At 43.9% G+C, this 12,863-nt stretch overlaps 1 protein-coding gene across 7 annotated transcripts in view; it reads right to left on the reverse strand.

Moving 5' to 3' along the window:
• LOC132216067 (zinc finger protein 345-like) overlaps positions 1–12,863 on the reverse strand; it is a 108,711-nt gene that overhangs the window by 56,469 nt on the left and 39,379 nt on the right. For 6 of the 7 annotated variants that reach the window (XM_059665124.1, XM_059665118.1, XM_059665117.1 and 3 more), the window contains exon 6: positions 3,847–3,973. In XM_059665124.1, coding sequence (XP_059521107.1) covers positions 3,847–3,973 — 127 coding nt within the window. Of the gene's footprint in view, positions 1–3,846; positions 3,974–5,103; positions 5,752–12,863 lie in introns of those variants that run through there. The other variant, XM_059665120.1, reaches the window with a different exon arrangement.

A 12,863-nucleotide genomic window follows, 5' to 3' on the forward strand; every position in this document is an offset into this window, starting at 1 on the left:
TTGAACCTCAGAAAACTGGAAACACAACAAGAAAGTAAACCCCAGTGTCAACCTATGAACCAGGAGGTCACAGTTCCATACCGAGTCAGGTCATATGCCGGGTTGTGAGCTCGATCCCCAGTAGGGGGCATGCAGCAGGCAGCTAATCAATGATTCTCTCTCATCATTGATATTTCTGTCTCTCTATCCCTCCCCCTTCCTTTCTCTAAAAATATAGTTTAGAAGAAACCAAAAAAGGAAAGTAAACCCAAAGCTAGCAAAGAAAATAAACAATGAGTATTAGAACAACCATTAATAAACTAGAGACAAAAGTATATCATAACCAAGAGCTAACTTTTGTTGTTGTTGTTGTTTATCCTCACCCGAGAATATCTTTTTCATTCATTTTTAGACACAGTGGAAGGGAGAGAAAGAGTAAAAAATACACAAAAACATAGATGTGAGAGAGACACATTGGTTGGGTGCCTCCCTCACAGGCCCCAACAGAGAAGGAGGATCAAAACTGCAAATCAGGCTCATGCACTTAATCAGGAATCGAACACATGACCCTTTGGTTTGGGCCTACACTCTAACCACCATGCATTCCAGGCCTAAGAGCTATTTCCTTTTTAAAACATACACCAATTTTGCAAATCTTTATTGAGACTAAAACAAATGAAACAACACTAAAATGAATTTCAAAAAGAAATAAAAAAGATAAGACATTACGCCTGACATTGAAGCACAACGCATAAGAGATCTTGCCAAATGACATGAACTTATGTGGAGAAAATTGTAACGAACTCACTATACACTCCTAAAATTAATTAAAAAACTTCAGAGCCCTAGCTGGGAGGCTCAGTTTGTGAGTGTGTGGATCTGATGCGCCAAGGTAGTGGACTTCATTTTCCATCAGGGAACATGCAGGGGGCAGCCAATGAATAAATAGATGGGTGGAAAAGTAGAACAATGTCTCACATACGCACTCTAAAAGCAATAAATGAGTATTAAATAAAAAATGAATTCAGAAAAGTTACAGGATAAAATATCAACATACAAACATCAGTTCCATTTCTAAACGCTAACAATGAATTCTTTGAGAAGGAAAGGAAGAAAGGCCCCTCGTTGTGTTGCTCGGTTGATTGAGCATCTTCCCATGAACTAATAGGCCACCAGTTTGATTGCTGGTCAGGGCACATGCCCAGGTTGTGGGCAAGATCCCAGGTAGGGAGCGTGCAGGAGGCAGCTGGTCACTGTTTCCCCGATTGATGTTTCACTCTCTCCCTCTCCATTCCTCTCTTTCGAAAAAATCAACAAACACACATTTAAAAAAAAAAATGAAGTAGTCGAGTTTACAATGGCATTGAGAGGAATAAAATGTACAGGAAAAAATCCAACCGCAAAGGTGAAAGATCTGTGCATTGAACACTAGAACACAGTGGTGAAAGAAATGGAAAAAGAAATGAAAAAGTGGAAAGACATTCGGTGTTCTTGGATTTGAAAATGTAATATCCTTAAAATATCTATACTACCCAAAGGAACCTCCAGATTAAATGCAATCCGGATGATAATTCCAATGTCTAAAACCTCAAAAGACCTCAAAGACCAAAAGTAATCTTAAGCAAAAACAAACCTGGTGGTGCCGAAACCGGTTTGGCTCAGTGGATAGAGCGTTGGCCTGCGGACTGAAAGGTCCCAGGTTCGATTCCGGTCAAGGGCATGTACCTGGGTTGCAGGCACATCCCCAGTAGGAGATGTGCAGGAGGCAGGGGATCGATGTTTCTCTCTCATCGATGTTTCTAACTCTCTATCTCTCTCTCCCTTCCTCTCTGTAAAAAAAAAAATCAATAAAATATATTAAAAAGCAAACAAAAACAAACAAACCTGGTGGCATCACACTTCCTTCCTTCAATCTGTTAATTACAAAGGCAAAGCAACCAAATTGTGTGTTATTGAAATACACACAGAAACACAGACCAGAAAACACAGATAAACCCAGGCACATAGGTTCTTGTGACAAAATCACAAGAAACATTAAGAAAGAAAGGACAGTTTCTTCAATGAGGGGTATTGAAAATATAGATATTCAGCCCTAACCGGTTTGGCTCAGTGGATGGAGTGTCGTCCTGCGGACTGAGGGGTCCCAGGTTCGATTCCGGTCAAGGGCACATGCCTTGGTTATGGGCACATCCCCAGTGGGGGGTGGGCAGGAGGCAGCTGATGGATGTTTCTCTCTCATCGAAGTTTCTAGCTCTGTATCCCTCTCCCTTCCTCTCTGTAAAAAAAAAAAAAAAAAAAAAATCAATAAAATATATTAAAAAAATATTTATAATTTTAAAAAGAGAAAATACAGATATTCACATGGAAAACAACAAAACCACCCATAAACACTTACTCGGATTGAATGAAAGCATTTAAATGTCCAGGTTAAAACTTTAAAATCCTTCAAGACAACCCCGAGAAAACACTTTGGAGACTTGTTTTGGACATGCTTTCTGGGACGCGACACCAACCACCAGGCAAAAAAGAGAAAAAATCAACAGTGCAGACTAAAACAAATGAAAGCAATTTCCCCAGGACAATAAGCAATTAACAAAATAAAATGAAAAGGCAATCAACAGGAGGATAGGAGAGGATACTTGCAAATCATATGAACATATAGAAGATATTGTGGATTCGGTTCAGATCAGCCAAATAAAGCAAATACTGTGATACAGAAAGAAAGTCATGTTATGTTAACACTATAATGAAGGCTCTGAAGAAGACAATAGTGTTGCTGAAAAAGTTCTACATAAATTCATTAAAAACACTTTATGGGTAAACACTGGTAAGCAGCATCTGAGCCTGCTGGAAAAAATAGCCACACTACACTTCCTGAATGCAGTTGCCCAAAACAAGGAATTTCTAAATAAAACAAGAATGCAATATTTGGGAAGCACAAGTAAGCAAATGCAAAAGGAGATGTACCTTATTATAAAGTAGAAAAATATTCAAAACACTCACTAGCCAATAAATATGGTTAAAAACAGGACTAAAGCCCCGGCTGGCTCAGTGGTTGAGTGTCCATCCAAGAACCCAAGAGGTCATGGTTCGGTTCCTGGTCAGGGTACATGCCTTGGCTGCGGACTCTATCCCTAGTAAGGGGCAACTCATCAATGATTCTCTCTCATCATTGATGTTTGTATCTCTCTCCCCCTCTCCCATCCTCTCTGAAATCAATAAACAAATATTTAACATCCCCCCCCCCCCAAAAAAAAAAAAATAGGACTAAGGATGTAGAGACTTCTTTCAAAAAAATACCTACAAATGACCAACAGGAAGAATATGCTTTTGCTCAAGACTCAACTGGAAAAAAAAAAAAAAAAAAAAAGCCGAGGCCGGTTTGGCTCAGTGGATGGAGCGTCGGCCTGTGGACGAAAGGGTCCCGGGTTCGATTCCGGTCGGAGGCGTGTGCCTGGGTTGCGGGCACATCCCCAGTGGGGGGTGTGCAGGAGGCGGCTGATCGATGTTTCTCTCTCATCGATGTTTCTGGCTCTCTGTCTCTCTTCCTTCCTCTCTGTGGAAAATCAATAAAATATATTTAAAAAAAAAAAGACTCAGCTGGAATCCATTAGGCTCCCTGCCACACAACTAACCACAAACCCTTCCCTATGAGTTCGGTACAGCAGGTGTTGTGACTAAAGGTATAGAAGGGAGCTGTGCAATCAAACCAAACCAACCCTGCCAGCCACCGCAACTACCCAGAAATCTGGAAAAAGCAAGCAGTGTATAAAGTCCACAGGTGAGGACAGAGCACCCCCTAGAGGTGACGGGGCATGGGGAAATGCAAAGCCAAGTCCCAGGAACCAGCCAGAGTGAGGGTCTTACCCAGGGAGGATATAAGTTCAAAGTTCTCCAGCATCACATTCAGGTACAGCTGTCTCTGACCCTCATCAAGGAGGCTCCATTCCTCCCTGGAGAAGTACAGGGCAATGTCCTCAAAGGTCACGCCAACCTGTCAGAATGGAGACGATTGAACCCAGAGCTGCAATTCTGAGAACCTAAGATCCTGCTCCTTACACATCTTCCTCATCCTCAACCTCCTCCAGGGCCCCCATGTTTGTGTTGTCTCCAGGCCCTAATGCCAGTGCTGGCTGCTCTCATCACAGTCCCATTAGTCGCTGTTATGGCCCTCAGCACAACAGATGGGTTGAGTTGTGACACCAACCACCAGGCAAAAAAGAGAATATCAACAGTCCAGACTAAAACAAATGAAACACCATCTAAGCTCTGGTCCATGCTGTAGGGCCCCAACGTTCCTGCCAAATCATGCCACGAAGACAAAGCCAGACCTGGATTTATTTATACTTCACCCATAAGGCCCCACACCAGCCTTAGCTGGTTTGGCTCAGTGGAGGGAGCGTTGGCCTGTAGATGGAAGGATCCTGGGTTCGATTCTAATCAAGGGCACTTGCCCGGGTAGCAGATGCCGTGGGGGCGTGCAGGAGGCAGCCGATGGAGGATTCTCTGTCATCGTTGATGTTTCTATCTCTCTCTCTCTCCCTCTCCCTTCCTCTAAAGTCAATAAAAATATATATTTTTAAAAAGTCCCAATACCAGGTCTCCGGGACCATCAGCTCACACTTCCTACAGATGTGCACACCACTGTGTTATGTCTACCTCCTTCCCATCTTCAGACCCCAGGTTCACGCCTCAGCCGACGACACCTTCCTGCTCCACACTGTGGACTCTCTGGACTCACTCATGAACTTGGCACATGGCACCCAGAGAGAGCTTGTGAGGGTTCAGATGGATCTACCACAACCCAATTCCTGGGGGACCCCACAGCCTGGGGAAAGCAGGGCTTGAGGCTCTGAAATCCTCCCTGCCGGTCGCTGGTTTTTGCTTTAATACTCACAGCCCACACCCTCAGGGGAACTTCAGATACAAGTCACCCCTGTCCTCTCTGCCCTGCATTTCCCGTGTCCTCAGAAGCCACAACACTCCTCTCCCCGCTCCTCCTTCCTCAGTGTCCAAGCGGGGACCTGAGCTGCGGGACGGGACAGGCGCCCTGAGCCCAGGCTGCAGGGTTGAGGGTAAGGAGGCGGTGAGAGCAGGTGTGGGGGGCGGGGGCCGCGAACTCACCTCAGCTGAGCAACTGGGCAAGGCCATTGCCATTGGACGCCGTGCGCGGACCCAGGCAGGCGAGGCCGGAGAGGCGGGTAAGAAGCAGGGGCAGCGGAAGGGGGTAAAGGGGCCTCTGTTCCGTCACGGACGTGGGTAACCCGGGGGCGTCAGCGAGTTTCACTCCCACGTGCGGGCTGAGCGGGAAGCACTCGGGCCTTCTCCCTCCGAGTATCCGCCACTGCCCCGCCCACCTGGAGCCGTCCGCCCTGTACTGGAGTAGATTCTGGGTGGAGACCAATAGCCGCCTAGAGAGCACCGGAAGCCCCGCCCCTGCGCGTTGTGACGCAAGGAGAACGCCTTTTCTGACCCTTCATTGGCTAAGCTGGTGGTAGTCCTCACAAGGCCTTCTGGGTAATGTGGGTTCCAGAGTCCCAGATGGTGGTCGAGGGTTTTCCCACATCAGGCCAAGGGAAAACGTGGACGTGGGCTGGTAGGGACCCTGGGAAATGACCGTCTGATGGATTTTAAAAGGTGTCATTTTTTCCTCATGAAGGGCCTGAGTCCTTGTTTATGAAAACACATTATCTGTGAGCCCAATACACACGTCATAATAAAGACATGTGCCTGCATTAGAGTCTGGTAAGTTTTATCAAACAAAACACCTTCTTACACCATCGTATACGTATGTGACAAATATAACACAAGAATGCAGGATAGCCCTATTCACTATTTTTTAATTATTTTTTAAAATATATTTTATTGTTTTTTTTACAGAGAGGGAGAGGGATAGTTAGAAACAGTACTCAGCTGCCTCCTGCACACCTTCCACTGGGGATGTGCCCGCAACCAAGGCACATGCCCTTGACCGGAATCGAACCTGGGACCTTTTGGTCTGCAGGCCGATGCTCTATCCACTGAGGCAAACCGGTTAGGGCAGCCCTATTCACTTTAGCTCAGTGTTTAGAGCGTGGACCTGCAGACTGAAGGGTCCTGGATTCGATTTCAGCCAGTGTTTGTACCTAGGTTGCCGGCTCTGTCGGGATGTGGTCTTGGTGGGTGCTGGAGGCTACCAATCTATGTGTCTCTCTCATTATCAGTGTTTCTCTGTGTCTCTCACTCTTCCATTCTCTCGAAAGAAACAAAGGGGGAAAAAGAACGTAGGACATATCTTTGAAATAAAAAAGAACATGTATAATATAAACTTTGAATAAAACTAGTTTAATTTTCACTTGAACATCAATTAAGATAAACTTTTGAAATAGTGGAACAATTGAATTCTGACAAAGTTATTGGTTTTTTTCTTAATGTGAGAATGTCACTGTAATTATCATAGTGAAAGATAATTTTCCCTTATAGACATATTAAAGATGTCAGCTGAGCTGATATGAGGCATTCTCAATATGATAGGATTACACAAATATTCACAAATTATACTTAGAGTAAATGAAAGACATTCATCATGAAAGGTGATCTATGTATATATAGCTCAATAACCTTAAAATCACATGAAAGCCCTAGCTGGCTTGGCTCAGTGGACAGAACGGCCTGCAGACTGAAGGGTCCCGGGTTCGAGTCCCCTTCAGTAAGGGGCGTGTAGGAGGCAGAAGATGAGAATCATTGACTGGCTGCCTCCTGCACGCCCCCTACTGGGGATCACACCCACAACCCAGGCATACTGAGAATATGAGAATCTAACTGTGACCTCCTGGTTGGGTCATAGGTTGACGCTCAACCACTGAGCACACTGGCCACGCATAACTAAAAATTTTTAATTTCTACTGTGGTATTCGTTACAAGAACCTACATAGGTGATACAATTTGTTAAAACTATATGTAAAAACAAAACATAAATGATAAAATTGGAGATTCAGAGATAAACATGAAGGCCAGCAGGACCAGGAGGGAGGGAATGTGAGTAAGGGAGTGAAAGGGGAGTGTGTAGACCTGTGGTGTGTGTGTGTGTGTGTGTGTGTGTGTGTGTGACAGTTACTAGTCTCCCCAGGCTGTGGAGCTCTGGCACAGAAACCACGCCATCTTAAAGGGGAAGCTGTTGCAACTAGGCACCCAGCCTCACCACCAACCAGACCGGCCTTGGACACCCTACAGCCAGTCGGGCCAAAGTTGTGCTGCTTCACCTGCAGACCCCGGAACTCCCACCTCCCCAGCTTCTGGGCCCCTCAGTGAGTTGCTGAGTGCATGCCTATCTGACCAAGGTCGCGCTGCATCAACCACAGATTTCCGGGACTCCCGCATCCCCGGCTGCTGGCTCCTGAATCCCATTGTGATACTCAGAGTGAAACCACCCAAGCCAGAGTCCCGCTGCCTCACCAGCAGACTCTGGGACACCAGTCTTCCCCGGCTACGGGTTCCAGAACCTACAGGGAATTCATACAACTTAACAAAAGGAAGACAATCCAATTAAAAAAATGGGCAAAGGATCTAAGTAGATACTTCTCCAAAATGGACATAAAGGCCAACAGGCATATGACAAAACGCTGTCACAAATCATCCAAGAGGTGCAAATTAAAAGAACAATGAGGGAGAGAACCAAGATGGCGGCATAGGTTAACGCCGGAGTTTGCTGCTTTGAACAACTACTTCAAAAGTGAAACCAAAAAACGGAAGGGACATCACCCAGAACCACAGGAACGCTGGCTGAGTGGAAGTCCTACAACTAGGAGGAAAGAGAAACGCATACGGACACTCAGAGGAGGCGCAGTGCTGAAGTCAAATTCTGAGGTGCGGAGTGTGCGGAGCGGGGTGGCGGCGGAGGGCGCGGTTGTTGTTTTCAATCGGGAGGGAGTCGCAGACTCTGAGCACCAGATCCGGGTGAGTCTTTAAGGACCCAGACTCAAACGGGAGAAGCGGGACTGTCTGGATTCGGTCAGAGCGAGTGCAGCTTTCTCTCCGAGCTTTGCAGCGGGTGCTGGGACTCAGAGAGGCAGAGCCCCTTGGGACAGGACTGAGAGCCGCCATAACTGCTCTCTCCGGCCCACCCTGTTGATCCTGTGCGACCCGCCCCGCCCAAGCCCTGCACAGAGCCATTTGCCGGATAGCCTCAGGCAAAGGCTAGATTAGCACCTCCCTAGAGGACAGAAGTTCTCTCACTGCTGACACAGCTGATTCTCATAGCCACTTGGCCTGGAGGTCAAACCCTCCCTGGAATTAGCTACAACAATCAAGATTTATCTATAAGACTGCGAACAAAGACCATTAGGGGGTGCACCAAGGAAGCATAACAAAATGCGGAGACAAAGAAACAGGACAAAATTGTCAATGGAAGAAATAGAGTTCAGAACCACACTTTTAAGGTCTCTCAAGAACTGTTTAGAAGCTGCCGATAAACTTAATGAGATCTACACGAAAACTAATAAGACCCTCGATCTTATATTGGGGAACCAACGAGAAATTAAGCATACACGGACTGAAATAACGAATATTATACAGACGCCCGACAGCAGACCAGAGGAGCGCAAGAATCAAGTCAATGATTTGAAATGCGAGGAAGCAAAAAACATCCAACCGGAAAAGCAAAATGAAAAAAGAATCCAAAAATGCGAGGATAGTGTAAGGAGCCTCTGGGACAGCTTCAAGCGTACCAACATCAGAATTATAGGGGTGCCAGAAGATGAGAGAGAGCAAGATATTGAAAACCTATTTGAAGAAATAATGACAGAAAACTTCCCCCACCTGGTGAAAGAAATGGACTTACAGGTCCAAGAAGCGCGGAGAACCCCAAACAAAAGGAATCCAAAGAGGACCACACCAAGACACATCATAATTAAAATGCCAAGAGCAAAAGATAAAGAGAGAATCTTAAAAACAGCAAGAGAAAGAAACTCAGTTACCTACAAGGGAATACCCATACGACTGTCAGCTGATTTCTCAACAGAAACTTTGCAGGCCAGAAGGGAGTGGCAAGAAATATTCAAAGTGATGAATACCAAGAACCTACAACCAAGATTACTTTATCCAGCAAAGCTATCATTCAGAATTGAAGGTCAGATAAAGAGCTTCACAGATAAGGAAAAGCTAAAGGAGTTCATCACCACCAAACCAGGATTATATGAAATGCTGAAAGGTATCCTTTAAGAAGAGGAAGAGGAAGAAAAAGGTAAAGATACAAATTATGAACAACAAATATGCATCTATCAACAAGTGAATCTAAGAATCAAGTGAATAAATAATCTGATGAACAGAATGAACTGTTGATTATAATAGAATCAGGGACATAGAAAGGGAATGGACTGACTATTCTTGGGGGGGAAAGGGGTGTGGGAGATGTGGGAAGAGACTGGACAAAAATCGTGCACCTATGGATGAGGACAGTGGGTGGGGAGTGAGGGCGGAGGGTGGGGCGGGAACTGGGAGGAGGGGAGTTATGGGGGGAAAAAAAAAGGAACAAATGTAATAATCTGAACAATAAAGATTTAATTAAAAAAAAAACTTAATGGAATTTTAAAATCTATAAACATAATCCTAGATCCACCAAAAAAAAAAAAAAAAAAAAAAGAACAATGAGGTCCCACCTCACACCTATGGGAATGGCTATCATCAACAAATCAACGAATGACAAGTGTTGGCAGGGATGTGGAGAAAAGGGAACCCTGGTACATTGCTGGAGGGAATGCAAACTAATGCAGCCTCTGTGCAAAACAGTTTGGAATTTCCTCAAAAAATCAAAAATGGAACTACCATTTGACCCAGTGATTCCACTTCTAGGAACATATCCCAAGAATTCAGAAACACCCATCAGAAAGGACATGTGCACCCCTATGTTCATAGTAGCACAATTACAATACCTCAGATTTGGAAAAAGCCTAAGAGCCCATCAGCAGATTAATGGTTTAAAAAGCTGTGGTACATCTATACAATGGAATACTATGCAGCTGTAAAAAAAAAAAAAAAAAAGAAAGAAAGAAAGAAAAAAAGAACGCTGATCATTTGCAACAGCATGGATGGACCTAGAGAGCATCATGCTAAGCAAAATAAGCCAGTCACAGAAAGATAAGAATCACATGATCTCACTCTTATGTGGAATCTAATGAACATAAACTGATAAAAATAGAACCAGAGACTTGGAAACACTGAACAGACTGTCAAACCTCAGGGGGCAAGCAGGGGAGGCTGGAGAGGGGCGGGCAGGTGGCGGGGGGGGGGGGGGGCAGGAATCAACCAATGAACTCATATGCATATATGCATAACCCATTGACACAAACTATAGGGTGGTGAAGGCTTGGGGTGGGGGGAAGAGTAATTAGGGGAAAGGGTCATATGTAATACTTTCAACAAGATTTATAATTAAATTTTTCAAAAGGCATATGGGAACCTTTAAGTAAAGGGTAATTAATGGGGGATATTGTGGTAATCATTAAAAAATAAAAGCAGAAGAGTGTTATTTGAATGGAAATTGAATTTCTAAACTCTACATATTTGAAGACTAGAATTATCCAATTCAATATAAAATTTTTATCTTTGTCAACGTAACTAGGGCTACAAAAATTCAATTAAAGGTGAGATTTGCCCTAGCTGGTTTGGCTCAGTGGATAGAGAGTTGGCCTGAAGATGGAAAGGTCCCAGGTTTGATTCCAGTCAAGGGCACATGTCCAGGTTGTGGGCTCGATCCTCAGAAGGGGGCATGGAGGAGGCAGCTGATCAACTATTCTCTCTCATCACTGATGTTTCTCTCTCTCTCATTCCTTCCTCTCTGAAATCAATAAAAATATATTTTCCAAAAAATGGGGTAAGATTTTACTGTGGGTTGAAATAGAAACAAAAAGAAATAGGACATCAGGTTCTGCTGTATATGAGTGGAGTAAAGCTCTAGGACCACCTCCAATGGAATTATCTAAGAACTGTGAGGATTCAATAAAATGATCTGTGAAAGAAAAACCAAAAAACACCCGGAGATTCAGCCCTGGCGGGTGTGACTTGGTTGGTTGCAGCAGCATCCAGTACACCGAAAGGTCACAGGTTCAATTCCCAGTTAGGACACACACCCAAGTTGTGCCTATGGGATGCAACGTTCTCCCCCCACATCAATTTTTCTCTCTCTAAAAAAATCAATTTAAAAACCATATCCTCGCCCTGGCTGGTTTGGCTCAGTGGATAGAGCATCGGCCTGCGGACTCACGGGTCCCAGATTCGATTCCGGTCAAGGGCAGGTACCTTGGTTGTGGGCACATCCCCAGTGGGGAGTGTGCAGGAGGCGGCTGATCGATGTTTCTCTCTGGTCGATGTTTCTAACTCTCTATCCCTCTCCCTTCTTCTCTGTAAAAAATCAATAAGACATATTTTTTAAAAAAACAACAAACCATATCCTCAGGTGAGGACTAAAAAACATACAAACAAATGCCCTGGCTGGTGTGGTTCAGTTGGCTGGGCATTGTCCCATTCTCCAAAAGGTCACCAGTTGGATTCCTAGTCAGGGCACATGCAGGAGGGAACTGAGTGATGTTTTTCTCTTTCCCTCACCCAATAAATAAAAATATATTTAATGATATAGATTTGTTTTTTAATCCTCACCTGAGGATATTTTTTCTACTTTGTCTGACTTTCAGACAAAGTGGCAGGGTAAAGAAAGACATCCACCTGAGAGAAACACATTGATTTATTGCTTACCACCTAGGCCCCAACTGGGACCGGGTATCGAACCCGCAACCTAAGTACATGCCCTTGACTGAAAATAGAACCCATGACACAGGGCCTCAGCTGATGCTCTAATCATTGCACACACTGGGTAGGGTAGCAACTCATTCCTTTTATTTTTATTGACTGGATATAATTGACACATTGTGTAAGATATTTTTTAAATTCTTAAATCTTTTTTTAAAATTTTCGTTTTTTCATTGTGTAAGTTTAAGGTGTACAATGTGTTGCTTTGATACATTTATACATTGCAGTGCGATTGCCACTGTAATGTTAGCTGACACTGCCATCACCTTACATAATTACCATTTTTTGGTGGCAGGCGCATTTCATATCTATTCTTTTAAAAACTTCAAAATACATAATATATTGTTAATTATAATTACTATGCTGTTCATTAAATCCTCAGGACTAAGGGGAAGTTTATATCCTTTGATCAACATCTTGCCATTTCCCTCACCCTCAGCCCCTGGTAACCCCCATTCTACTCTTTGTTTCTATGAGCTGAGCAAACTGGACAGCGCCCAAAAATTGTTTTAATTTTGTGCCTCAGAGACTTTTGCCCTCTAGGGCAATGTCCGTAGTTTTACATATGTCAGTTTGGCAGTTTCTTACAAAACAAAACAAAAAGTATAAAATCCAACGACCACATTCTTTGGTATTTACCAAAATGAGTTGAAAATGTAAGTGCATTCAGAATTCTGATTACAGATGTTTATAGCAGCCACAGACAATGGAATATTATTCAGCACTCAGAAGAAAGGACCTATCAAGCAATGTAAAGGAGAAATCATAAATGCATATCATTAAGTGAAAAAAGCCAATATCAAAAGCCAATATTCCAACTATATGACATTCTAGAAAGGCAAAACTAAGAATACAGTATGCATGACTGCCATGGCTCAGTGGATGAGCATTGACCTATGAACCTGGAGGTCACAGTTTGATTCCCAGTTGGGGCACATGCCCAGGTTGTGAGCTTGATCCACACTGTGGGGTGTGCAGGAGGCAGATGATCAATGACTCTATGTTTCTCTCTCCCTTCCTTTCTAAAATCAATAAAAATATTTTGAAAAATAATAATCACTGGTTGCCAGGAGTTCTGGAGAAGGGACAGATGTATCAGAACC

Source organism: Myotis daubentonii, chromosome 15, assembly GCF_963259705.1.
Source record: "Myotis daubentonii chromosome 15, mMyoDau2.1, whole genome shotgun sequence".
Taxonomy (NCBI): domain Eukaryota; kingdom Metazoa; phylum Chordata; class Mammalia; order Chiroptera; family Vespertilionidae; genus Myotis; species Myotis daubentonii.